Genomic DNA, 25,945 nt, shown 5'->3' with positions numbered 1-25,945 from the left:
TAGGAGAAGAGAACAAGGTGTTAAGGAGTGCGTAAAGGACGAAGCAGAGGGGACGAGGCTTAAGGAGGGAATTCTAAAAGCTTAGGATCCAGAGAGCTGGGGGCACAGACGCCAATATTGGAGTGATAAAAATCGGGAATATGCCTGAGGTTAGTACCGGAAGAATTGACGGATCTCCGATTTATTCGTGATCATCATATTTGTGAGTTATAGTTTCAGTCTCACCGGCAAGGCAAAGAAATCTGACTAATCACCAATATTTCACTCAGGAACACTCGGCAATACTTCACCAGATGGAGCTGATTCTGTTTATCACCTTGAGTTTCTAGCTCTGAATATTCACCCATCTGCTTCAAGCTGTGTGTGCTCCCTTCATCAATCTCCTCCCACCCTGCTTCCTCTCACCCCAGCAACATCCTCTTCTATTCCTTTCTCTCTCATCTGTTCATCTCATTTCTCCTTTAGTGGTATCGATCTTACCCTCTCCCTGTGATAGCCAGCTCCACATTTTAACCACACTCTGGGCCTGATTTTACCAAAACTTGCACCTGTTTTCGGGCACGGAATCGCGGTAAAGTTGGGCGTCGGGCCTATACCGCGATCTGCCCCTGATTCTGAGCAGATTGCGGCTTTACCGACAACCGAATCGGGCGGCCCGACGATTTAAATGCATTGCATGCATTAAATCGACTTAATGAACCGCGCAACCAACTCTACCGCCAAATCCCACTTTACCGTCTTCTGGCCCCAATCCGCATCCGCGCTGTTACCGACCTGCAAAATAAAAGTCTGAAGTCGCCGCTGCAGCTTCCGAAGAGCGGGGTCAGAGACTGCAGCGGCTCCCTGACCCAGGTCATCCTCTGGTCTGGGCGGGGAGCGGGGGGGGGGGGGGGGTGGGAGGAGAGGGGGTGTGACATCTCATCCCCTGGGGAGGGGGCAGATGGGAAGGGAGGGGATGTAATGTCTCATCCTCCGGGGGGCTGGGGGTGGGGGGGGGGGATGGGGTGGGAGGGAGGGGGGTGGGGGGGGGGGGGATGGGGTGGGAGGGAGGGGGGTGGGGGTGGGGGGGGGGGTGACCGATCATCCCCTGGGGGTGGAGGAGAGGGGGTGTGACCTATCATCCCCGGGGGAGGGGGGTGGAGAGGGGGTGTGACATCCCATCCTCTGGTCAGGGGTGTTCCGCTGTCTGTCTGCGGCCGATCCCTCCTGGCACCATCACTGGTTCACTACCAGCCACAGGTTACTCTTCCCTGCGGGTGCGAGAGAGCGGGAGAGATGGCTGTGGCTGGTAGTGTACCAGTGCTGGTGCCAGGAGGGATCGGCCACAGACAGGCAGCGGAACCCCCCCCGATCAGAGGATGATACGTCACACCCCCTCTCCTCCCCCCCCCAGGGGACGATCGGTCACACCCCCTCTCCTCCCCCCCACCCCCCCCCCCCCCCACCCCCCCACCCCAACCAGAGGATGACTGTCAGAGAGCCGCTCTCTCCGCTTTCTGCTTTTTGTTTCGCGCCTGGGCGCGCTCTGTCAGATTTTTTTTGAACTGCGGGCCGGAGCTGGCAAAACGCGTATGGGCGCGCTGGAAAGAGGATTCCAGGCGCGGATCTATTTGACGCCCAGATTCGGCACTTAGATTCAAAATGGTAAAATTCCCCCCCTCTCTCAGGTAAAAGTCTCTCCTGAATTCCCTATGGGATTTATTAGTGACAATCTTATATTCAGGAGTCCTCGTTCTGGTCTCAGTCACAAGAGGAGATATCTTCTCCATCAGGTCACCCCTCCCCCTTCCCTCAAATCCTTCCCCACAACGGGAAGCAAATGGTAATACTTGTTTTTAATATTTCTGCTGCCTGTCAGTGGTCTAAATGTCAGTTGACAATTGTTTGATTCTGAGCGGTGGGAAAATCGATTTCCCGTTATTGTAGGTGGAGCTGCTGGATATTATGGCGGGAATTTTCCTGACCCGCCCGCCACAGGAATCAGAGCGGGCGAGGGGCGGACCACAGGAACGTCCGTTGACCTCAGGTGGGATTTTATGGTTTCGGGATGAGTAAGTCTGTAAATTCCCGCCCATTTCTAATCTAACATCCCCATAAATATATTTAATGTGTGTGTGTTTGATACACGGGGGAATCTAGATGGTGTTAGCACCAAAGGACAATGGTGTGATTGCTAAAACAGGTCAGTTATTTGTTGTAATATGTTCACTTGACAAGTGACATCTCATATCCCAGATGATGCTGGAACAGATCCCAGGGTCAGAAGTTTAAGTTTATTTATTAGTGTCACAAGTAGGCTCACACTGCAATGAAATTACTGTGAAAATCCCCTATTTGCCACACACTCCAGGGACATGGATGGAGAATTTAGCACGGCCAATGCACCTAACTAGCACGTCTTTCGAACTGTGGAAGGGAACCGGAGCACCCGGAGAAAACCCACACAGACATGGGAGGGCGTGCAGACTCCGCACTTACAGTGACCCAAGCCGGGAATTGAACCTTGGTCCCTGGCGCTGTGAGGCTGCAGTGCTAACCCACTGTGCTGCCCTAGCTGCACTGCACTGAAGCTGCACTGTTCCACCTCAGATTCTGATCCACTTTCTTCTCTCTTCTCTTTCTGACCATCTCTTTTTTCTTCCGTTTCCTCTTCTTTCTTCCTCTTTCTTTTCCTGCCCATCCCTCCCCACCCCTCCCCATTCCGCCCTCCCCATTCCGCCCCACCCCATTCCCATTCTGCCCTTCCCCTTTCCTCTATCCTTAGAATATCGAAGGTTCAGTGATGATTTGATTGAGACTTTTAGGATTGAAAATGGAATTGATGGTGTTAGAGAGGAGTCTGGGACAAAAATCACAGCCCCGCCACACAAAGGGTGTGAAACTCTCTCCAACAAGAACCAGCACTCAGTTATTAATTTGACTGATAGATTTTTGCCAGCACAGGGTAAGAAAGAATATGGAAATAAGGTGGCTGGATGGATTTAAGGCACAAATCGTCCATGACCTCATTGAATGATGGACGGTCAATGATCATTTCATGTTCGTGCGTTCAGTCTCATTCTTGCACGCACATTTTCATTACATCCTTCCAGTTTGCAAAATCAGTATTGAAAGCTTCAAGAGCATCTTGTAAACCATTTTCAAAAACAGAGCTTCTGTCAGCCCAGATGTTACAGACACTGCAAGAAGAGTACAAAGCATATGGGGGAACGGCCTTCTCACTTTCTGGCTAAACTCTCTGATTGTTTTGGATCAATCAGTATCACAAAGTGAAACTCACAGAGCGTGACACACCACAGCTCAGGTTGCTTACCCTGTTCACACCTCACAGTCCAAAGCCTCTCCATGTAACTCTGTTATCGCGTACCTCCCTCATCACAAACCTCTCCATCTCCTGCCCAGAAACCTGAGCTGCTCAAGCATTTCCCTTTCATTAGAAAGCAACAAAACGAACAGGCCAGCAAAAGCATGGCGGGACCTCTTCCTGCTATCATGTACATTCTGGAGGAGACTTCCTCCACCCATCACTTTTCAGCTACTTACAATTATAAACGATAACTACACGTCAAAACTCATTAACTTCTTATTATGAGATTAGGATATTGAGGGTTAGGAACTCCAAGGTGAGTAAATGAGTTAAGACACAGATCAGCCATGATCTAAATGAATTGCAGAACAGGTTCAAGAGGCTGAATGGTCTTCTCTTGTTTCTTTGTTCATTGTCTGTGAACATTGAGGATGTAAATAGTTTGGGTGAGGTACAAGGGGATTGGGAAAAGTACAGTAATTAAATGTATTGTTTTCAGGCAAGGGGGAGGGTGACTGGGGAGAATAAAATGGTTATTGGATAAACATATGGATGATATTGGAATAGTGTAGATTAGAGGGGCTTTAGATTGGTTTCACTGGTCGGCGCAACATCGAGGGCCAAAGGGCCTGTACTGCGCTGTAATGTTCTCTGTTCTATGTTCTAAAGGATCTGAGCAGGCCAGAACCATCCAGAAGAAAACTGACATTGCCTCAACTTTCACCCCCATCCCATGCATCTGGTGACTGACCCAGGAGAACATCTCTGAGCCGTCAATGAATCTGCCTCTGGCTTCTTGTTTCACACTAAGATCGCTTTGACCTTCCTATTTTTAAGGATAATGTTGCACTTGTGTCAGCTGTCACTCCATTGGTAGCACTCGTGTCCCCGAGACAGAAAGTTTAGAGTCAGCTGACACTCCCAGTGCAGTTTGAGGAGTACGGCACTGTCAGTGGTGCTGTCTTCAGATGAGAATCCCAGGCCCTGCCTGCCCCCTCAGGTGGATAGTGAAGATTCTGTGCACTAGTAGAAAAGCTCTCCTTATTGTCTACACCAATATTTATCATTAAGACAGGTTTTGTGGTCATTTGTTTGTGGGATCTTGCTATGCACAAATTGGCTGCCACGATTCCTACATTACACAGTGACTATTCTCGCTATTTCATCAGCTGTTAAAGTGGTTTGGGACATTATGAGATCATGAGAAATGCGAGTTCTTTCTTGACATATTAATTTCCCTCAGTGCCTCACAAGTCGATGCTTTGTTTCTTATTTCAATCAATGCTTTTTAACATAAAGCTACGCTCATTGAGCTTCTCAATCTAAACCCACAATCCCTGTCCACCCCCACCCTCCAGCACATTCTCAGAGGATAGACTACGAAGATCAGATAATCTGACAATTGGTTGGAGGAGTTTCTGTATTCAGAAATCCTTGTAAATCTCTAATTTGGTGGTTCTTACTCTAAGTTTCTATTTCTTTGTGTGTGTGCTGAGAGATGAAGGATATTGCTATCCTTCACAAAGTCATCATTTATGTTTAGAATTGTTGAGGCATTTTCTGACTAAGTACTCCTGACACTGCTCTATATCCCAGTATGGAACTGGCTCTGGTTCCCATTAAGCAGCACGTCCGACCCTTCGACAGGCCAACTCTCCATTAATTTCGATCAGCAGAATTTCTCAAGCGACCACGTACTGCTGAGACCGGGGTGGCCGTTGTGACATTCTCTGCGATCCTGAGCTGGTTTGGGAAGAGTAACAGAAACTTCTGCCCAGCATCCTTCGACGTGAAGGTGATTCCTGACCGAGAGAAGTCACCATCCTGACTTTAAGTTTGACCCCATGAGCAGGATACTGGCTTTCCACAGGACAGGATCATTCGAATTGAAAGTCTATGCCAGCAAGCACACTGTCACATCTTCGTTCACATTCTTTAAGTACTTACTGTGAGAATTTTGCAACTCCTGAACTCAGATCAAAGACTGTCAGCAGGAGTTTCCTGTGTCTAAAAGCTGAGCATTTATATAAACACAAACATGCCTCTAGTTACACTTGTGCTCCAATTTTGAAATTCTGATCCTTGTTTTGAAATTGCTCTGTTCTATGGCTTTGCCCCTCTCGATATCTGCAATTTCCTCCAGCCCTATAACTCTCTGAGATCTCTGAACTTTCTAAATCCGGCTTCCTGAGCACCCCTGACTTTAATCACTCTGCCATCGGTGATCTTGCCTTAAGCTCCTTAGGCTCTGAGCTCTGGAACTTCCTCTCTACAGCTCTCCATCTCTCCATCTCTTGCTTCCCCTTTAAGACACTCTTTAAAATCTACCTTTTTGACCAAGCCCTAATAATTCTGTATGTGTCGCAGTCTCAAATTCTGTTTGATAACACTTCTGTGAATCTCTTTGGGACATTTTATCACATTAAAGGCACCAGATTAACAATGTTGTTGTGTGTTTGTATTGAAATCTCAATGCAGCTCAGTATTTGATCAATTCCACTATCATTTGCAGAGTTGTGTGTCTCTCCCTCCCACCCCCAAACCTGCAGATGGTCCATTGCACTCCCAACAGTCCCTCAGTCTTCACTTGTTAGGCTATCTCACTCCATTTGGAACCCACCTTTCATACACTGCCTCAACCGGGCGTCACGGTAGCACAGTGGTTAGCACTGCTGCTTCATAGCTCCAGGGACCTGGGTTCGATTCCCGGCTTGGGTCACTGTCTGTGTGGAGTTTGCACATTCTCCTCGTGTTTGCGTGGGTTTTCTCTGGGTGCTCCGGTTTCCTCCCACAGTCCAAAGATGTGCGGGTTAGGTTGATTGGCCATGCTAAAATAGCCCCTTAGTGTCCTGAGATGCGTAGGTTAGAGGGGTTAGCAGGTAAATATGTAGGGATATGGGGGTAGGGCCTGGGTGGGATTGTGGTCGGTGCAGACTCGATGGGCCAAATGGCCTCTTTCTGCACTGTAGGGATTCTATGTTTCAATGCCTGGGAGTGAGTGAGTGAGTGTGTGTGTGTGTTTGTGAGTGTGTGAGTGAGTTTGTGTGTGTTTGTGAGTGTGTGTGTGTGTGGGTGTGTGGGTGCGTGTGTGTGTGAGTGAGTTTGTGTGTGAGTGAGTGTATGTATGTGTGTGTGTGTGTGTATGTCTGTGTGTGTGAGCGTGTGTGTGAGAGTGTATGTGTGAGTGAGCGTATGTGAGTGAGCATGTGTGAGTGTGTGTGTGTATGTCTGTGTCTGAGTGTGTGTGTCTCTGTGTGAATGTGTGAGAGTGTGTGCGTGTGAATGAGTGTGGGTGTGTGTGTGTGTGTTTGTGTCAGGGGGATTGGGGAGGGTAATTGGAGAGAAACAGTAGTTTGGGGCAATGGGAGTGAACCTAGAGGGTGCAGAGGGCAATAGGGGGTAGAGGGGTCAGTCTGGAGGTCCTGTGGTGGGGGAGTCGGGGGATGGGGAATGGTCGGAGGGTTGCGGGAAGCTGTGGGGTGTGAGAGAATTGTTGTGGGGAGGTGGTCTGAGGGGTAGTCAGGGGAGTTGTTGCGGGGGGGGGGGGGGGGGTGGTTACATGAGTTGTCAGATGGTTTGGGAATCTTTTGGATGACGGGGGGAGGTTGTATTCTCATCATCCAGAAGTTAGAAGTGGTTTTAATTCTAATGCTGTTAGACAGTTGGAGCGATCCAAAGTTACCATTTATATCAGAGTTTCAGATGGTTCCCAGTTCAGGGCAGCTGTCCAGCAGAAGTTTGATCTTCTTGAATAACTGCAATCCTTACATGTGGACATCTGGGGAAGTGGCTGGGCAAGGTGCCCCCAGCACATTTTTGGGGTACCCCCACCCAGTCCCGGATAAGATGCCCCATGGAACAAAGGTAATGGGCCATAAACAGACTTCAGAGAGAGAGACACACAAGGACTGACTGACCGTCCCCGAAACGCTCACCTTAACTAAACCAGGGAAATCTCTGCAAGCACAGTTAGGGTGTTAACTCAACCGAGGGTGTAGGTTAAACATCTGACCCTGGCTGGCATGAGCTGAGGGTGACACAGTGACACATATTCACCCCCATCCCCCCTCCACACATCTGGATACATTCCTGGCCAATGTTCCTCCTGGAACTCACCCCCAGTAAACTCGCTGTCCCCACTACCTCCTACCCTTGCAGACCATTCAGTGAAGGACATTAATATCCCATTCAGACGGTTAGTGGCTGTAGTCTCACAGATTCCGGGTATGTTGGTACAGTTTGTTATGTTACTGGGCTAATAATTCATCATGAATGCAATCCCAGCACAGTGAGATGTGACAATGAGAATTTAGTTTGTTGAAAAAAATCTGTTCTTAGTAAAAGTGTCCATGAAGCTGTCAGATTGGCATTAAAAAGAAGAAAGAATGAAAGACAGACAGACATATTTAGCACCTTTCACAATCAGCAGACCTCCCCAAGTGTTTCACAGACAGTGAAATAATTTTAAAGTGTTGTCACTCGTAGGAAAATCAGCAGCTTATTTATGCACAGCAAGATCCCACAAATAGCACGACGATAGCGAACGGGTAGTTTATTTTTAGTGATGTTGATTGAGGGATAAATATCCATCAGGCGGGACACTGGGGACAACTCCTTGAAACTCTTCCAGATCGCGCCAAGGGACCCTTTACTCCCACCTAGGTAAACACCTCATCTGAAAGACGGCACCTCTGACAGTGCAGCACTCCCTCAGTCCTGCAGTGGAGTGCACCATCCTTACCCAGTCTGGGTGTATCTGTGACTCCACAGACCAATTGGGTTAACTCTTAACTGTCCAGCAAGGCATTTTGGTCTATCAAACCAACACAAAAAGTAACACCATCATCACCGCACAGACTGCAGCACTTCAAGAAGCCAATCACCACCTTCTCCAGGCAGTTCAGACTGGCTGATAAATGGTGACCCCCACCAGTGACACCCAGGTGCTGGGAGTGGATGAATGAAGAAATAGTGGATATTAATCTTACCTTCAGCAGCCACTGGGTGTTGTTCTCTGTGGCTGTCTCCAGATGGCGGAGTTTCTGGAGGGAGGTATCAGTCTCACTGGGTGGGGCATCCCGCTGGAGGACATTGTTGTCACGTTGCTCCATGCTGGCTCTGCAATGGCCTGGGTCCGGCAGTACAAAGGTGTAGCTGCACTGCCCATGCTGGACACGATGGTAGTGCCCACGTGTACCGCCTGCTGCTCGTCGCTGGCTGGCAGAGCCTGCCAGGCTGACTGAAGCCCACACTAATGTCAGAGCGAGAGCCAGCATCCACATTCTGCCCACTCTCCCACCTGCCCACTCTCCCACCTGCCCACTCTCCCACTCTCCCACCTGCCCACTCTCCCACCTGCCCACTCTCCCACCTGCCCACTCTCCCACTCTCCCACCTGCCCACTCTCCCACCTGCCCACTCGTCCACCTGCCTACTGTCCCACTTGCCCACTCTCCCACCTACTCACTCGCCCACCTGTCCACTCACCCACCTACCCACTCTCCCACCTCCCCACTCTCCCACTTGCCCACTGTCCCACCTCCCCACTCTCCCACTTGCCCACTCTTCCACCTACTCACTCTCCCACCTTGTCTGTCCTCTCGCCCCCTACACAAGGGTCCTATTTGAATGTTGCGTCTATTTCTGGTCTACCTCCACCTGGACTCTCCCTGCCACTTTCACATGGAATTCTGAGCCGGGTTTGAGCACTGCAGGACACCGAGACACTCTCCCCGGAATGACAGCAGTGTTGCTGGGTGCTTGTCAAAACCCTTTGAATCTAGTTTGCTTTGCAGTTCATCTCTCTCTCTCTGCTTCCCACTGCATCTCTCTCTCTCTGTCTCCCTCTCTGTTACCCTCTCTGATTTTCCCTCTCTGTCTTTGTCACTTTCACTTTTCCTCTACCTGTCTCTCACTCTCCCTGTCTTCTCTCTGTTTCTATCACTCTCCCTGTCTGTCTCTCACTCTGTCTCCTTCTGTTTCTCTCTCTCTCTTTCACTCTCACATTTTTGCTCCGATTCTCTCTCACTTTCACACTCTGTCTGTTAGTCTGTCTTTCTCCTTCTCCCTCTGTCTGTCTCACTCTCTGTCTCTGTGTAACAGTCACAGCCAATCCTTCAGTAAAATTGAGAAAAGCCAGTGTCTGAGCAACATAAAAAGCTCCCCTATGATTTTCCAAAGTTTTCCTCCCGTTGCCAGTGAAGTGGGAGTCGAGTTACAAGATTGATTGGACGCATGAGCTAAAGAATGCACAGTCCCCTATCACATCACAACCCACAAACAACACGCAGAGGACCGGCATAACATCACAATCTGCTGCTTATTTGTCAATCAAAAGTTCAACAAGAGAAGGGAAAGTTACATTGGATTCCCTGCAGAGTCTCAGCACAGAGAGGATTTTCCCAAATATAAATCATCCAGATGGAACACAGAGGCAAGAACAGTGATTAGGAAAGTGAATTAATGGCTGTTTGACTTCTTTGTATAGTTCAATCCTTTTTAGCTGACATTTAACTCCTGATTTTTAGTTTTACACATGTATAGCCTGTCTGCTAACCAAGTGCGTTGGTGATTTTTTTCCTTAACAGTTATGTGTTGTTCAGGATGAAAGACTTTACTTGTGGTCAAGACCAGCTCCCATCCCATCGGCCTGGGTCCATAAGACCATAAGACATCGGAGCAGAAATAGGCCACTCGGCCCATCGAGTCTGCTCCGCCATTCAATCATGGCTGATAATTTTCTCCTCTCCATTCTCCTGCCTTTCCCGCATAATCTCTGATCTCCTTATCAATCAAGAACCTACCTATCTCTGTCTTAAAGACACTCAATGACCTGGCCTCCACAGCCTTCTGCGGCAAAGAGTTCCACAGATTCACCACTCTCTGGCTGAAGAAATTCCTCCTCATCTCTGTTTTAAAGGATCGTCCCTTTAGCCTGAGGTTGTGCCCTCTGGTTCTAGTTTTTCCTACTAGTGGAAACATCCTCTCCATGTTCACTCTATCCAGGCCTCGCAGTATCCTGTAAGTTTCAATAAGATTCCCCTCATCCTTCTAAATTCCAATGAGTACAGACCCAGAGTCCTCAACTGTTTTCATACGACAAGCTCTTCATTCCAGGGATCATTCTTGTGAACCTCCTCTGGACCCTTTCCAAGGCCAGCACATCCTTCCTTAGATACAGGACCCAAAACTGCTCACAATACTCCAAATGGGTGCCTTATATATACGGGAAATAATGAAGAAATTGAGCTATGGGGTTGAGAGTGAACATCTGTACTCTGAATATCTGTACAGTGATTTCAGTCATTGGCTGTTCCTTCACCATTTCAAGTGAAGCTGTATGAAAGGTTTGCATTTACAGAGTATTGTTCGTGATCCCAGGAGATTCCAAAGCAATTCCCAGCCAATGAAATACATTTGCAATGTGGTAACCGTTGCAATGTATAAACTCAGGCAGCCAATCTGCACACAGCTGAATCCCACAAGCAGGAATCTGATCAGGAGCAGATGATCCGTGTCAGAGATGCAGATCGAGGGATAAATATTGGCCAGAACACTGGGTATAAGTCCCCTGCCCACCTTCAAAATATTCCCAGGGAACTTTTACATCGATCTGAGAGGGTAGATGGTGCCTTGGTTCAAAGTCTCACCCAGAAGACAGTACGTCAAATGTTGCAGCACTCCCTCAGTACTGACCCTCTGACAGTGCGGCACTCCCTCAGTACTGACCCTCTGACAGTGCAGCACTCCCTCAGCACTGACCCTCTGACAGTGCAGCACTCCCTCAGTACTGACCCTCTGACAGTGCGGCACTCCCTCAGTACTGACCCTCTGACAGTGCGGCACTCCCTCAGCACTGACCCTCTGACAGTGCGGCACTCCCTCAGTACTGACCCTCTGACAGTGCTGCACTCCCTCAGTACTGACCCTCTGACAGTGCGGCACTCCCTCAGTACTGACCCTCTGACAGTGCGGCACTCCCTCAGTACTGACCCTCTGACAGTGCGGCACTCCCTCAGTACTGACCCTCTGACAGTGCAGCACTCCCTCAGTACTGACCCTCTGACAGTGCGGCACTCCCTCAGTACTGACCCTCTGACAGTGCGGCACTCCCTCAGTACTGACCCTCTGACAGTGCGGCACTCCCTCAGTACTGACCCTCTGACAGTGCGGCACTCCTTCAGTACTGACCCTCTGACAGTGCAGCACTCCCTCAGTACTGACCCTCTGACAGTGCAGCACTCCCTCAGTACTGACCCTCTGACAGTGCGGCACTCCCTCAGTACTGACCCTCTGACAGTGTGGCACTCCCTCAGCACTGACCCTCTGACAGTGCAGCACTCCCTCAGCACTGACCCTCTGACAGTGCAGCACTCCCTCAGTACTGGCCCTCTGACAGTGCGGCACTCCCTCAGTACTGACCCTCTGACAGTGCGGCACTCCCTCAGTACTGACCCTCTGACAGTGTGGCACTCCCTCAGGTCTGCCGTGGAATGCCAGCCTTGGTTTTGTGCTCGTATCCTTGTATTTCATTGGCTGCAAGGAGATGCCTACTTTTGGGTGAGACATGGAGCTGAGAATGTGAAGAGCTCCCGTCCATCTCCTCCATTCTCCTTTTCAGCTGCTCCATTTTACCTTCGGTTTGAAATTACTATCAAATCATCAAAGTGTACGGAGAGAGGCCATTCAGCCCCAATAGGGCCAGTATCTCCAGGGAGCAGCATAAGTAGGCCCCATGTTTTAATCAAAGGTTTTGTTGTAGGTTAGTTTGAAGTTTAAAGAAGTGTTGACGATAAAGTCACTGTGCTTGCAGATGAGAGACATGGAGCACCCCACAGTGCAGAAAGGGTAATGATAGCATTCATCTCACGTTATGTTAGTCTGTGGCTGTTATGAACTTTGCCACCTTTTAAAAGAGAGAGAAAAATTGCATTTATATAGCACCTTTTTTGATTTGATTTGATTTATTATTGTCACATGTATTAGTATATAGTTTCTTGCTCGCTATACAAAGCATACCGTTCATAGAGAAGGAAACGAGAGAGTGCAGAATGTAGTGTTACAGTCATAGCTAGGGTGTAGAGAAAGATCAACTTAATGCAAGGTAAGTCGATTCAAAAGTCTGATGGCAACAAGGAAAAAGCTGATCGTGAGTCGCCTGGTACGTGACCTCAGACTTTTGTATCTTTTTCCCGACGGAAGAAGGTGGGAGAGAGAATGTCCAGGGTGCGTGGGGTCCTTAATTATGCTGGCTGCTTTGCCAAGGCAGCAGGAAGTGTAGACAGAGTCAATGGATGGGAGGCTGGTTTGAGTGATGGACTGGGCTTCATTCATGACCCATTGTAGTTTCTTGCAGACTCAGACAGAGCAGGGACCCCATACCAAACTGTGATACAACCAGAAAGAATGCTTTCTATGGTGCATCTGTAAAAGCTGGTGGGAGTCGTAGCTGACATGCCAAATTTCCTTAGTCTCCTGAGAAAGTCGAGGCGTTGGTGGGCTTTCTTAACTATAGTGTCGGCATTGGGGGGACCAGGACAGGTTGTTGGTGATCTGCAGGCAAGTAGTTTCACATGGAATGAGGTATTTTTGAGGCGCAGTTTCTGAGGAAACGCTCAGCAAGATCCCATCGAACAGAAAATGAGATAAAGGATTAGCTCTGACAAAGAGTCATCCAGACTTGAAACATTGGGCCCGATTCTCCGGCAGTTCACGCCCTGTTGCCGCTGCCAATGAGAATGAAGAATTTGGCACTCAGCCAAATCTCCGTTCACTGCAGTGGGGAGAATCCCAGCCGCGGGGGAGGTCGGAGAATCAGGCCATTAGCTCTGTTCTCTCGCCACAGACACTGACAGGCCTGCTGGGATTTTCCTGCCGTTTCGGATTCCAGCACCTGCAGTAATTTGCTTTCCTATAAAGGGCCAGTTAGTCTAGTTTGATGGTCTTGTTTCCATTCGATGTATTACCCAAGAGATTTGAAGAACTGTCTTGGTCTTCCTCAACTATTAAGATGGGATTTATAACACAAGTCTGATGAAGATCAGATAATCTGTTCACTGAGTGTTAAAATTTGAATTGGTGCCTTGATGCTGAACAAGTTGTCTTGGGAAAGGGCGTTGCTATTGGGTCACCTTTCTTGCTACCTGATTTGGAAGATCTTGTGAGGATATCACAAATGGTGCTTCTCCAGTGTGTTGAGGTGAGGCTGTAGATTGTCCAAGTCCCAGAAGCATATGGGAGCACAGGGGACCACTGCTGCCCAGTAAACCCTGACCTTAGTGCTGGGGAATGTCAGGGATATTGTCAAGGGAGACAAGTCTGATTGAGGTAACTACAGAGGTGCCACCCTCCTGTCTGTCACAGGACAGATCATTGCAAGGATCCTCCTCAACACCTTCCTCCCAGTGACCATGGAAGTCCTTCCAGAGATGTGGTGTGGTTCTTGCCCATCGAGAGACATCAGCAACATGATCATCACTGTGCGGAAAATTCAAGAGCAGTAAATGGCTCAGCGCCAACCCCTGTACCCGAACGTTACACCCTTACAAAAACAATGAAATGTATAACCTTTAGGATGCTCAACAGAATAGATGTTGATAGGCTGCTTTCCATGGCTGGTGTCTGGAACTTGATATCATAGTCTCAAGATAAATGGTCTGCCATTTTGAACTGAGATGAGGAGAACAAGCGCTGGAGTGTGGTGACTGGGGGATTTTCACAATAGCTTCATTGCAGTGTTAATGTTAGCCTACTTGTGACACTGATCAATAAACTTTAAAAAAAACTTTAAGCTTTAAAACTCTTGCCTAACAAGTAGCTTGAATTTTCAGATTCTCTCCCCTTGTTCTGAATTGCTCCCATCTGAACAAATAGTTTCTCCGTGTCTGTCAACACCTTTAACAAGCCGGGTGGGATGTCTGCTTGGAGGTCTCTGTCTTCCCAGTGGAACATCGAGCTTTGGACTAAGTTGCTTGTGGGGACAGTCACTGTGTGTTTGATGAACAGCAAGGAGACAAATCATTGGCAAAGACTGGTGGGCAGCACGGTGGCACAGTGGTTAGCACTGCTGCCTCACAGCGCCAGGGACCCTGGGTCACTGTCTGTGCGGATTCTGTACGTTCTCCCCGTGTCTTCGTGGGTTTCCTCCGGTTTCCTCCCACAGTCTGAAAGATGTGCTGGTTAGGTGCATTGACATGAACAGGCTCCGGAGTGTGGCGACTAGGTGAATTTCATAGTATCTTCATTGCAGTGTTAAGTCATAGAGGTTTACAGCATGGAAACAGGCCCTTCAGCACAACTTGTCCATGCTGCCCTTTTTTTATAAACCACTAAGTTAGTCCTAATTGTCCGCATTTGGCCCAATTCCTCTATACCCATCTTACCCATGTAACTGTCTAAACGCTTTTTAAAAGACAAAATTGTACCCGCCTCTACTACTACCTCTGGCAGCTTGTTCCAGACACTCACCACCCTCTGTGTGAAAATATTGCCCCTCTGGACACTTTTGTATCTCTCCCCTCTCACCTTAAACCTATGCGCTCTAGTTTTAGACTCCCCCACCTTTGGGAAAAGATATTGAATATCCAGCTGATCTATGCCCCTCATTTGAGATGTTAATGTGAGCCTTACATGTGACCAATAAATAAACTTTAACTTTTTTTAACTGGTGTCACCTCAGATGGAGAGTAGGTGGAATGGGAGGTCAAGAAACATTCCCAATGGTCTGGAACCCAATGGAGCCATCTTTGCAAGCCCGAGAGGAATTTCCTGCAATACTACATCCCCTCTTTCCACCCCTGCTTCCACCCCCCCCGACCAACACCCCCCCCCCCCCCCCCCCCCCCCACCACCCTGAGGTTTATGTCTGTTTTCCCAGGGTTTCTGATGGAAGGCTGGGTGAACTATGGAATGATGAAACTTGATTATGTCTCCATGGGGTCCGATTCAGTGAACCAAAAGGCCATTCCTGCCCATCAGATTCCAGTATTCACAGGCTGTGTGCTCAACGACAACAATTTGCACTTATATAGCACCTGAAGCATGACAAAGCATTCCAAAGCACTTCTCAGGAGCTTTATGAAACAGCGAATGACACCCAGCTACATAATGAGATATGAGGTCAGATGATCAAAAACTTGTTCAAAGAGGTAAGTTTTAAGGGGTGACTTAAATGTAGAAAGTGCGGGTGGAGTGGCTAGGGAGGGGGCCCCTCGAACTTGGAGCCCAGACAAATGGAGGCACAGCCACAAATATTGGAACTATTAAAATCAGAGGATCTTCAAGAAGCCAGAATTAGATTAGCGCAAATATCTCAGAAGGCTGTGGGCTAGAGGAGATTATGGAGAGAGGGAGAGGCGGGGCCATGGAGGGATTTGTAAAAAAAGGATGAGATTTCAAAGTCAGGATATTGCTGGAGCAGATAGTAATATAGGTCAGCGAGCACAGGGAGGTGATCAGTCATCGGGACTTGATGTGAGTTAAGACCTGGGCAGCAGAGTTCCGGATGACCCTGGGTTTAGTGAGGGTAGAATGTGAAAGATCAGCCAGGATTGCGATGGAGTGACAGAGAGCAGAGTAACTATGGTATGAGTGAGAGTTTCAGCAGCAGATGAGCTGGGTCAAGGGTGAAGTTGGGTGATGTTATGGAGGTGGAAATAAGTTGCCCAAGCGATGGTCCAAATGTGTGGTTAGAAACTGAATTCGGGGTCAAATATGACCCCAATGTTCAAGCCCTATTCCAGAGACCTGAGCATAACAATCTGGACTTACACTCCTTTGCAGTACTGAGGGAGTGCTACACTGTTGGAGCAATGTATCATCTGTCTTTCGTAGAATCATAGAATCCCTACAGTGCAGAAGCAGACCATTTGGCCCATCGAGTCAACAGCGATCGCATTCCCAGCCAAGTCCTATCCCCATAACCCCATATATTTACCCTAGCTAGTCCCACTGTCATTGAGGGGCAATTTAACATAGCCAATCAACCTAACCCGCACATCTTTGGAGAGTGGGAGGAAACCGGATCACCCGGAGGAAACCCACGCAGACACGGGGAGAACGTGCAAACTCCACACAGACAGTGACCCAAGGTCAGAATTGAACCCGGGTCCCTGGCGCTGTGAGGCAGCAGTGCCAACCACTGTGCCAGCCTACCACCCCCGGATGAGACATTAAACCGAGGACCCCTCCGATTCCAAAGGTGGATGTAAAATATCTGTAGGTCACTATTATTAAGAAGAGTTGGTTAGTCCTTATCGATGACCTGTGCATCATTTACCCCTTAACCAACATCAGTGAATAGATAATCAGCTTTTCTTTATTTCCAGTCCCCAGTATCTGCAGTATTTTGCTTTTAGATTACCCAGTCAGCCAGTCACTTCCCACCTATGGGAATTTGCGGTAATTAACACAATGTTGTCTACAATTGTAGCTCATTGAGCATAAATCACTTCAGGATGTTCCAATGATGCGATCAGGTGTTTGTTCAAGTTCCCTTTGTTCATGGTATTGTCTCTGGAATCCCGAGATGGATTTGCTCCATTATTGGAACATGTCTCATGACATCATGTGCTGAAAGACACAAAAGTTTTTCAGTAAATGCCGCTGAACTCGAAAGCCCCACATCTGGACTACTCCCCTTGTCTTTCTCTCTCTCTCTCTCTGTAGCTGGGTACTACCAGGACAGGATTGGGGTCTTTCGTCTACGTGATATTTACTATTTTGATGATTGAGTCACTTCCGTTCATGTTTAATGTCTTCACAATCCAGAGGCAGATATTATTCAAGTTTATTTCCATTGACACTGGGAGGGAGTGTGAATGAATGAACAGCCAAAGTAACTAATGCCAGATAGTAACCGGTAACCCCTCCCAGAATTCATTTAACAACATGGGGAGGCAATGGCCTAGTGTATTATTACTAGACAATTAATGCAAAAACTCAGTTAATGTCCTGGGGACCCGGGTTCAAATCCCGGTAGATGGTGGAATTTGAATTCAATAAAAAAAAATCTGGAATTAAGAATCTACTGATGACCATGAAACCGTTGTCGATTGTCAGAAAAACCCATCTGGTTCACTAATGTCCTTTAGGGAAGGAAATCTGCTGTCCTTACCCGGTCTGGCCTACATGTGACTCCAGAGCCACAGCAATGTGGTTGACTCTTAACTGCCCTTCAAGAGCAACCAGGGATGGGCAATAAATGCTGGCCAGGAATATTGTGTGCAGTTCTGGTCACCTCACTATAAGAAGGATGTGGAAGCGCTGGAAAGAGTGCAGAGGAGATTTACCAGGATGCTGCTTGGTTTGGAGGGTAGGTCTTATGAGGAAAGGTTGAGGGAGCTAGGGCTGTTCTCTCTGGAGCGGAGGAGGCTGAGGGGAGACTTAATAGAGGTGTATAAAATGATGAAGGGGATAGATAGAGTGAACGTTCAAAGACTATTTCCTCGGGTGGATGGAGCTATTACAAGGGGGCATAACTATAGGGTTCGTGGTGGGAGATATAGGAAGGATATCAGAGGTAGGTTCTTTACTCAGAGAGTGGTTGGGGTGTGGAATGGACTGCCTGCAGTGATAGTGGAGTCAGACACTTTAGGAACATTTAAGCGGTTATTGGCTAGGCACATGGAGCACACCAGGATGATAGGGAGTGGGATAGCTTGATCTTGGTTTCAGATAAAGCTCGGCACAACATCGTGGGCCGAAGGGCCTGTTCTGTGCTGTACTGTTCTATGTTTTATGTTCTATGTTCAGCCAGCGACGCCCATGTCCCACAAATGAATAAAAAATAACATTTAAAAAGTGAAGAGGAAGTTCCAATAAACCAGAAACGAAACAGCAAAATCCTCCAGTTACTGAGTTGTCCGTATTCAATGCATCAGTGAACAAGAAACGTTCAAATTTGTTCTTACCATTTACATTAGCCACCCCCCACATCACAGATATTAGTTATCCTGCTTTGTGTTTGTGGAGTGTAAATATTCTGAGAGTGAATGATAGAATTTAAAGGCCCCCATCCCTATTTTCAAATCCTTTCATCATCTTCACCCTTTCTACCTCCCTATCCTCCAGCAGCTCCTCAAACCCCTGAGTGTGAGTGAGACTGAGTTTAATGTGTGTTGAGGGCTCACTCCATGGTCGGACAGTCAGGAAGTGACAAGATTGCGGTGATGATTTTCCCACCAGCGGCAATATTCCAATCTCAGCTCAGTGAATCCTGGCTGAGATGGAGAGTAACTGTGATTGGGTGGAGTGTAACTGTGATTGGGTGGAGTGTAACTGTGATTGGGTGGAGTGTAGCTATGATTGGGTGGAGTGTAACTGTGATTGGGTGGAGTGTAGCTATGATTGGGTGGAGTGTAACTGTGATTGGGTGGAGTGTAACTGTGATTGGGTGGAGTGTAGCTATGATTGGGTGGAGTGTAACTGTGATTGGGTGGAGTGTAGCTATGATTGGGTGGAGTGTAACTGTGATTGGGTGGAGTGTAACTGTGATTGGGTGGAGTGTAACTGTGATTGGGTGGAGTGTAGCTATGATTGGGTGGAGTGTAACTGTGATTGGGTGGAGAGTAGTTAATGAATGGAGGTGCAGTCTCTGTACTTTAGATGGGGCAACACTGCCACTGGATGGTCAACACTGGAAAATGATTTGCTGCATCCACAGAGAAACTGGTGTGAGAGAGAATAGACAAGGAGGGACGCCGTGCTTTCAAAATAAAAAGAGAGCTAAAAGAGCTCGGCAGAGTAAGGAAAATCGAAAGAATTGGATATGGTCATAAAACCTTAGCACAGAAGAAGAGATTTCCTTTCATTCCAGGGTTCTCGATGAGAAGGATTGAATGTAATCAGAGCGAGAGACCTTCAACAATGTTGAATGTTGAACAGTGTTGAATTTTATTCATATTTTAGAATAAGTAGAATTTCCTCTCATCCACCCTCAAGATCCATAGTGACATGGAGTCCAAAATGCGCCCATCACCTGACATTATCCTTCCAGCCCCAGGTCGCTGCAGTCAATGAACCATAAACCCAACTGGAGTCTAGAAAATAATTCTCAAACATAAAACATCAAGATCAGAATTAGCAGTAAAGGTGAAGAGAGTCATATTCGAATTGCTCTCTCCACAGACGTTTAACAGCTCTTGCACTGGAATATTGTCTCCCTGTAGTGATGACAGAGTTAACCAAAGAGTCTAACTTTCTCTTCTGGATTCAGTCAGGGACACCGTCCATCATTTCAGTTTAAAGTTCAGGAATGGAAATCTCACACCCCTGAAGCTGGACTTTCAATAATTCAGCAAATCTGAAGTCTGTGAATTGATTTTGATTTGATTTATTATTGTCACATGTATTAACATACAGTGAAAAGTATTGTTTCTTGCGCGCTATACAAAGCATACCGTTCATAGAGAAGGAAAGGAGAGAGTGCAGAATGTAGTGTTACAGTCATAGCTAAAGTGTAGAGAAAGATCAACTTAATGCGAGGTAGGTCCAATCAAAAGTCTGACAGCAGCAGGGAAGAACCTGTTCTTGAGTTGGTTGGTACGTGACCTCAGACTTTTGTATCTTTTTCCCAACGGAAGAAGGTGGAAAAGAGAATGTCCGGGGTGCATGGGGTCCTCAATTATGCTGGCTGCTTTGCCGAGGCAGCAGGAAGTGTAGACAGAGTCAATGGATGGGAGTTGGAATGAGTTGGAATCATCCAATCAGAATGTTTCAATTTCCTCAATCGCTGTCCCTTGATTGGTCCACCTCTGTGCGAAATAAGCAAGTTCAAATTTGCTCCTTCTGGTGTGGGCGAATCCAGTTTCACTCTGTTAGAATGGACAGGAAGCAGATAGAAAGGAGAGAGAACGAGGCAAAAGATGGAGAGAGGAACATGCGTCAGTTATAGTATAAACCGTGCCAGTGTGGTCTAATCCAGTGTTTCCTGTGTATCTGTGCACTCAAATTCAGACACTGGCAGCTCTGATTGACAGTTTAATCTGTGTGAGAAATATCAATGTGAACAAGAGGAGACTCGATGTTTCATTGTTTAGAGAGATCTTTATTGCCTTATAGCTAACGGTTAAATATACAACATTGCTCACTTTCAGTGCAGAGAGAAGCATATTTTACATTACATTTCAGCAAATGGCAGATGAGAATTAGCCCAAAGTTGCAAACATTGTTTTCTTTGAAGAACAGGAGAAGGCCACTCTGCCCCTCAAGCCTGTTCTGCCATTCAATCCCATCATTGGTGTAACTTTGTCTTCCTGGCTATGCTCCATATTCCTCGATATCCTGACCCAACATCTGAGTCCTTGACATTCTTAACTGATGCCCCCAGTATCCAGACAAGTGACCTGACAGCTCTTACTCTGTGCTTACTGCAATGTGGTGAGTTCACGTTAGTTGTTGCCTAGGGAGAGAGGCAGCTGAAAATTCCTCTCTGGGTGAATCAGTTTAGGTGAGGGCAGAGCGCTGTCTTCTGCAAGTCCCTCTCGAACTCTCTATAGAATGCAGCTCACTGAATGACTTCCGTCCCGCAAGGCACAGAGACACAATGTGCCAGTGCGGGAAAAGCTATTGTGTCTTTGCCTGTCACCAGATGGTCATGCGATTGGTATGACTGGATGGACATAGATGATGGAATTCATCATCGCCTCCAATGTGCCAGCTCAGTCTTCAGCCAACTGAGGACAAAAGCATTCGAGGACCAGCGGCTCAAACCTGAGACTAAGGCCGTGGTTACCAGTCAGAATGAACCTCGTGCTCCTATATACTCCAGAGAGTGGGCAACCCCTAGCCTCACCTCAAAGGCACTGCAGAAGCATCATCAGCAGTGCTTTTGCAAGATCCTCCAAATCCCACTGCAAGAAAGGCAGCCCAACAGCAGGTCCTTTCCCGGGTCAATTTGTCCATCATTGAAACGAGAACAACTCAAAACCAGCTTTGCTGGCTGTTCATATGCTTGACACTCGTCCCCCCCCAAACACTTGTTCTACTCAGAGCTTGGTCATGCCAGGGATAGCCCCAGCTAAAGTGTTCCTGGGCTGTCCTCAAAGCATCCCTGAAATGGTTAGACTTGCAGCACCACCTGCCCCACGTGTACCAGAGTCTGCAGATCACTCATCAGACTTGTCAACCCTCCCAGAAGCCATTGAACCTGAGTGGAAATAAGTCACCCTCAATCCAAGGGACTGTCTCAGGATTACTGGAACATTAAACTGGGGGCATCAAATATAACCACAGTGCCGGGAAAATCACCCCTTGTCAGTTTATAAATATGCTGCTTAAAAGGACAAATTTCATATCACTTCCTATCACATTATACACAAAAGAAAGATAGACTGTCACTAACCCGGGATATTATCTACAATATAAACAAGTTTGAAGGAAAGAATATTTGAACAGAGATAAATAAAACTAAGCAATACATTAATTGCGCCATGAATAACAACTTGTACATGACTTTAGCTGATAAATATTTCTCTTTAATATTGAATCTCTTATTGCGCAGAGGAGCGAAGGGTCTGGGTACTACTACGCATTAAAACTACTCGCTGTGCAAAAGAGTTTGATTTCCAATTGGAATAATGATAGCTAATCAGGGAAGTGAAAAGGTCAGTGTTGGTTACTGGACAAGTTTAGTTCCAATGGCTGGGACTTCACGCCCAGAGCGGTGACATTTCACAAGAGTCAAAAAACGAGAATCTCGCTGGTGAGATCTCAGTTTCTGATTTTTCCTGCCCCCGGCCAGTGATGGAATTATGTTAGAAACATAGAAAAACTACAGCACAAAACAGGCCCTTCGGCCCCACAAGTTGTGCCGAGCATATCCCTACCTTCCATAACCCTCCATCCTATTAAGTCCCATGTTCCTGCAACAAAGGTCGGAAATCTCATTTCCATACATTTAAATATAATTAGTGGGCTTCCCTGCCATATTTCCACCCCCACCCCGCCCCAATTGGGAACTCCCTCCCCCCCCACTTACTGATGTGACGTCAGTGAGGTTTACGACAGATTTTGCAAAATATGAACTAGGCGAAGGGGACCTATCAGGGATGCACAGGTATGTATAGTCTCTGGGGGGAAGGGACATGCCTGGCCAGGACCCTAGCATTGTCCTTCGACACTGCAGCACTGCCCCCCCTGTACTCTGGCACTGCATCCAGTATCTTTGCATTGCTCCTTGGATGCTGGCATTGCCCCTGGCACAGATCCCTGGAACTGCTGCCTGGCATTTCCCCCTAGTACCCTGCCACTGTCCCTTTGTAGTGCCCCGATACCCCGGGACTGTCTTGGTACCATGGCACTACCCCTTTACACTGCGTCTGGTACTCTGGCACTGCTCCCTGGCACTGTCCAACACCCTGGCACTGCCCCAGCACCATGACACTGCCCCCAGTGTCTGGGTGTCAAGGGCGTTGCTGGGAACAGTGCCAGGGGGTTAGGGAGCAGTGCCAAATGGGGTTCCTCTGGGGAGCATATTTGGCAGGGGGTTCCCCTTATCTAATGGCGGGGGGAGCACTTGTGCGTTTCAGGGAGTATCTCCATGCAGGGGGTGGGGGCAGTGCCTGGGGAGGGGGGGGGGTGGGGGGTGTTCTTTATTTTTTATCAGAGATTAGGCTGCCAGTTTTGGATTCCCAGCATTGGCAGTTTTTTCCAGCCTTGCAGATTCTGTTTGCATAGAGCGCTGCACAATGTGGGGAGGAAAGCCGCCTCTGCTGCTGGCGAGCTACACACTGGTTTCCTCACCTCAGCCAGCACTCTGTGCAAAGAAGAGAAAATTCTACCCAATAGGATTCATGTACACAGAGCAAATCTGGACACAGCGCCTGAAGTATTTATGAAGAAAGAAAGGGAATTGTTGCTGTCTGATAGGGAATCAGGAATTCAGAAAACATTTTGTTACCCAGAGTAGTGAGAATGTAGGACTTACTGCCCCAGGTAGTGTTTGAAGCAAATAGTATAGATACATTTAAGTGGAAACTAGATAAGCACACGATGGAGAAGAGAAGAGGGTTACAAAGGTAGATTTAGATTAAATAAGATGGGAGGAGGCTTATTTGGAACATAAACACGGACTGGTTGGGCCGAATGGCCTGTTTCTGTGCCATTTATCTTATGATAGAATCTCCAAACAAAAAGGAACTTGGCACTTGCCCTTGAAATGAGTGTAACACCGTGGTAGTAACTGGTATCTATCATCTGGAATTTTCCTACCCTATCTTTCCGAAAGTGTTTTGCTTGGACGTTTCCATCCATGATGAAGAAGCAACACTCACTGTTCTCCTCCCTGGCAGCTGCCCCCAGAGTTTTCACAGCCTGCGGACCAGACACTTGTTCTGGTGGGACACCTGATCCAGCATGGCACCCCCCATTGAGGATCCGTGGCATCTGGGAGCAGAGCAAACAGTAGCAAGAACATTCAACTGATCAGATTAAAGACTGTTCAGTGAGCCACGCAGAATGCACACCAGCAAGTTTAAAGCAGGAAGTATAAATTAGATGGAAATTATGTACAGGAAAATAAATAAAGATGGGAAACTCAGGAGAGATTAAAAGAGACACACAGTATAAATACCAAAACATTTTGTAAATGATCAACAATAATTAACTTCTGAATGAATGAATGAGACTACACACTTGTAAAATTAAATCTTTGGGGACAGGGAGGTGTTTGGGATGGCCATTGAAATGAATATTTTCCTGAATGCATCACATTAACTTTTTCTTGCCTCTTTACTAATGGGTAGGCACCCCAGCTTCATGGTGTCGCATTGATTTCAATGCTGAAGACTGTTACAGCATTACAGGAGCAGGGTTATTCGGATTTCAGCGTTTAAGTGCACATGTACAGGCACCAGAAATTACAGTCTGATTTATTTAACAGCAGTGAACACTGAGCCTCTTCACTATTCCTATCCTAAAATCCAGGCAATTACGGCTGCTTCAGGTCGGGAAGATAGATGAATAATAAAATAACTTAGCAATCTAAAGTATTTGCTGGTTTGTAGCTTGTTACCAGCAACCGATGCCCCCTTTAAGCAATGCAGGCGTATTACTGTGCCGAAATCAGGACCGTGCCACACAGGGACAGGGTGGGTACAGGAAATGTTCCTTTGGAGGTATAGGCATGCGTGAGCAATTCAATCAGGAAAGGACTGCTCAGTGCAACAAGCGCACAGTATGCAGAAGATAGAGGGAACATTTCTAGCAACCCCATCAATTTGCATTAATATAACACCTTTAGTACAAATAAACATTCCAAAATGCTTCAAAAGGGTGTATTCAGACAATAAAAACACCAAGCCAATCAGGGCAGGTGAACAACGGCTTGGTCAAAACAGTTGGGCTTTAGGGAGGGTCTTCTCATGGAGAGAGTAGGTGGAGGAGTTTAGGGAGAGAACTTCAGAGGTTATGACCTTGACATCTGAAGGCGTGTCTATCAATGGCAGAGCAATGGAAGTGAGAATTGTTACTGATTGGAGCTGACAGAGCTTACCCTCCATCGGAAGTAGGATTGATCGTTCTTCCGTCAAAAGAATTGCCCATCGTAATCTGAACCAATGGAAGGTTTTTTTCAAATTGCCTTTGTTAATGTTGACACTTAAGCATTAGCTAATCGTCCTTTAAAAGTAACCAGAAAAGACACACTGTTTCAATCTCTGAGTGGCCTCTTCAGAAATGAGGCCACAAAATCACTCATTTATCAGGTTTCCTGTCCCATCGCAATAATCATTAGCTTTCACTAGACTTCCATTAAGTGTTTTTAAAGATTACTGCCGTGAGATCGACATTCTGTTTGAAGAAGTTTCAAAATGACCATCTTGTTTGGAAGATGTCAGGAGAATAAGGCTACCTAACATTTTTGTTCTAATTAAAGAATCACTATATTGAAAATAATATTCATCAGCTTATAGATTTTGGACATAAAATGGGTAAAAGTTTTAATGATAGTGATAAACTCAATAAAAGAGACTTATTTTGAGAAGAAATCTTTGGAAGTGATGTATTACACAGCAACATAGAATAAAGATTCAAGATAGAATTATGTATTGAGCAACTTGCATACAACCAGATGTAGGGGACAATAGGGGATATACGTACATATCAAATAAAAAGGAAGAAAGAAAGAGAGAGGAACAAAGTAAGGATGGCTAAATAACAAGAAAGAAAATGAAGAAAGTGCATTTATATAGTGCCTTTCCCTACCTTAGGATGTTGCAAAGTGCTTTGTGTTAGACTGGAGTCTCAATGATTGGCTTATTATAAGAGATGGTGAGGTTGTAACGGAGGCGGAGCGAGAGGGGTTAAACCCAAAAAGAGTTAAAATTGTGCCTAGCCTTGTGTGCAAGGGTCAGCAAGATCATCGAATCCCTACAGTGCAGAAGGAGGGCATTTGGCCCATTGAGTCCTCACCAACTCAACATCTTACCCACACCCATTCCCACCCCCACCCCTGTCTGCCCACCCACCCAATCCCCGTAACCCTTAATCCAATTTACCTGCATAACTTGGGACACTAAGGGGCAGTTTAGCATGGCCAATCCACCCAACCTGCTTATCTTTGGAGTGTGGAAGGAAACCGGAGCACCCGGAGGAAATGCACGCAGACAAGGGGAGAACGTGCAGACACCTCACAGACAGACA

The 25,945-nt window shown here is 47.1% G+C and overlaps 1 protein-coding gene across 1 annotated transcript in view; it reads right to left on the bottom strand.

The window, feature by feature from the left end:
* Positions 1-8,731, bottom strand: part of angpt4 (angiopoietin 4) — an 89,495-nt gene extending 80,764 nt beyond the window's left edge. Inside the window, exons 1-2 of the mRNA XM_078236911.1 lie at positions 8,719-8,731; positions 8,296-8,622 (exon numbers count right to left, since the gene is read on the bottom strand). Of these exons, the coding sequence (XP_078093037.1) occupies positions 8,296-8,589 (294 nt within the window). The 5' untranslated portion in view covers positions 8,590-8,622; positions 8,719-8,731. The remainder of the gene's footprint in view (positions 1-8,295; positions 8,623-8,718) is intronic.
* Positions 8,732-25,945: the final 17,214 nt, after the last annotated feature.

Source organism: Mustelus asterias, chromosome 20, assembly GCF_964213995.1.
Source record: "Mustelus asterias chromosome 20, sMusAst1.hap1.1, whole genome shotgun sequence".
Lineage (NCBI taxonomy): Eukaryota > Metazoa > Chordata > Chondrichthyes > Carcharhiniformes > Triakidae > Mustelus > Mustelus asterias.
This window is presented reverse-complemented; position numbering and strand designations above follow the sequence as displayed.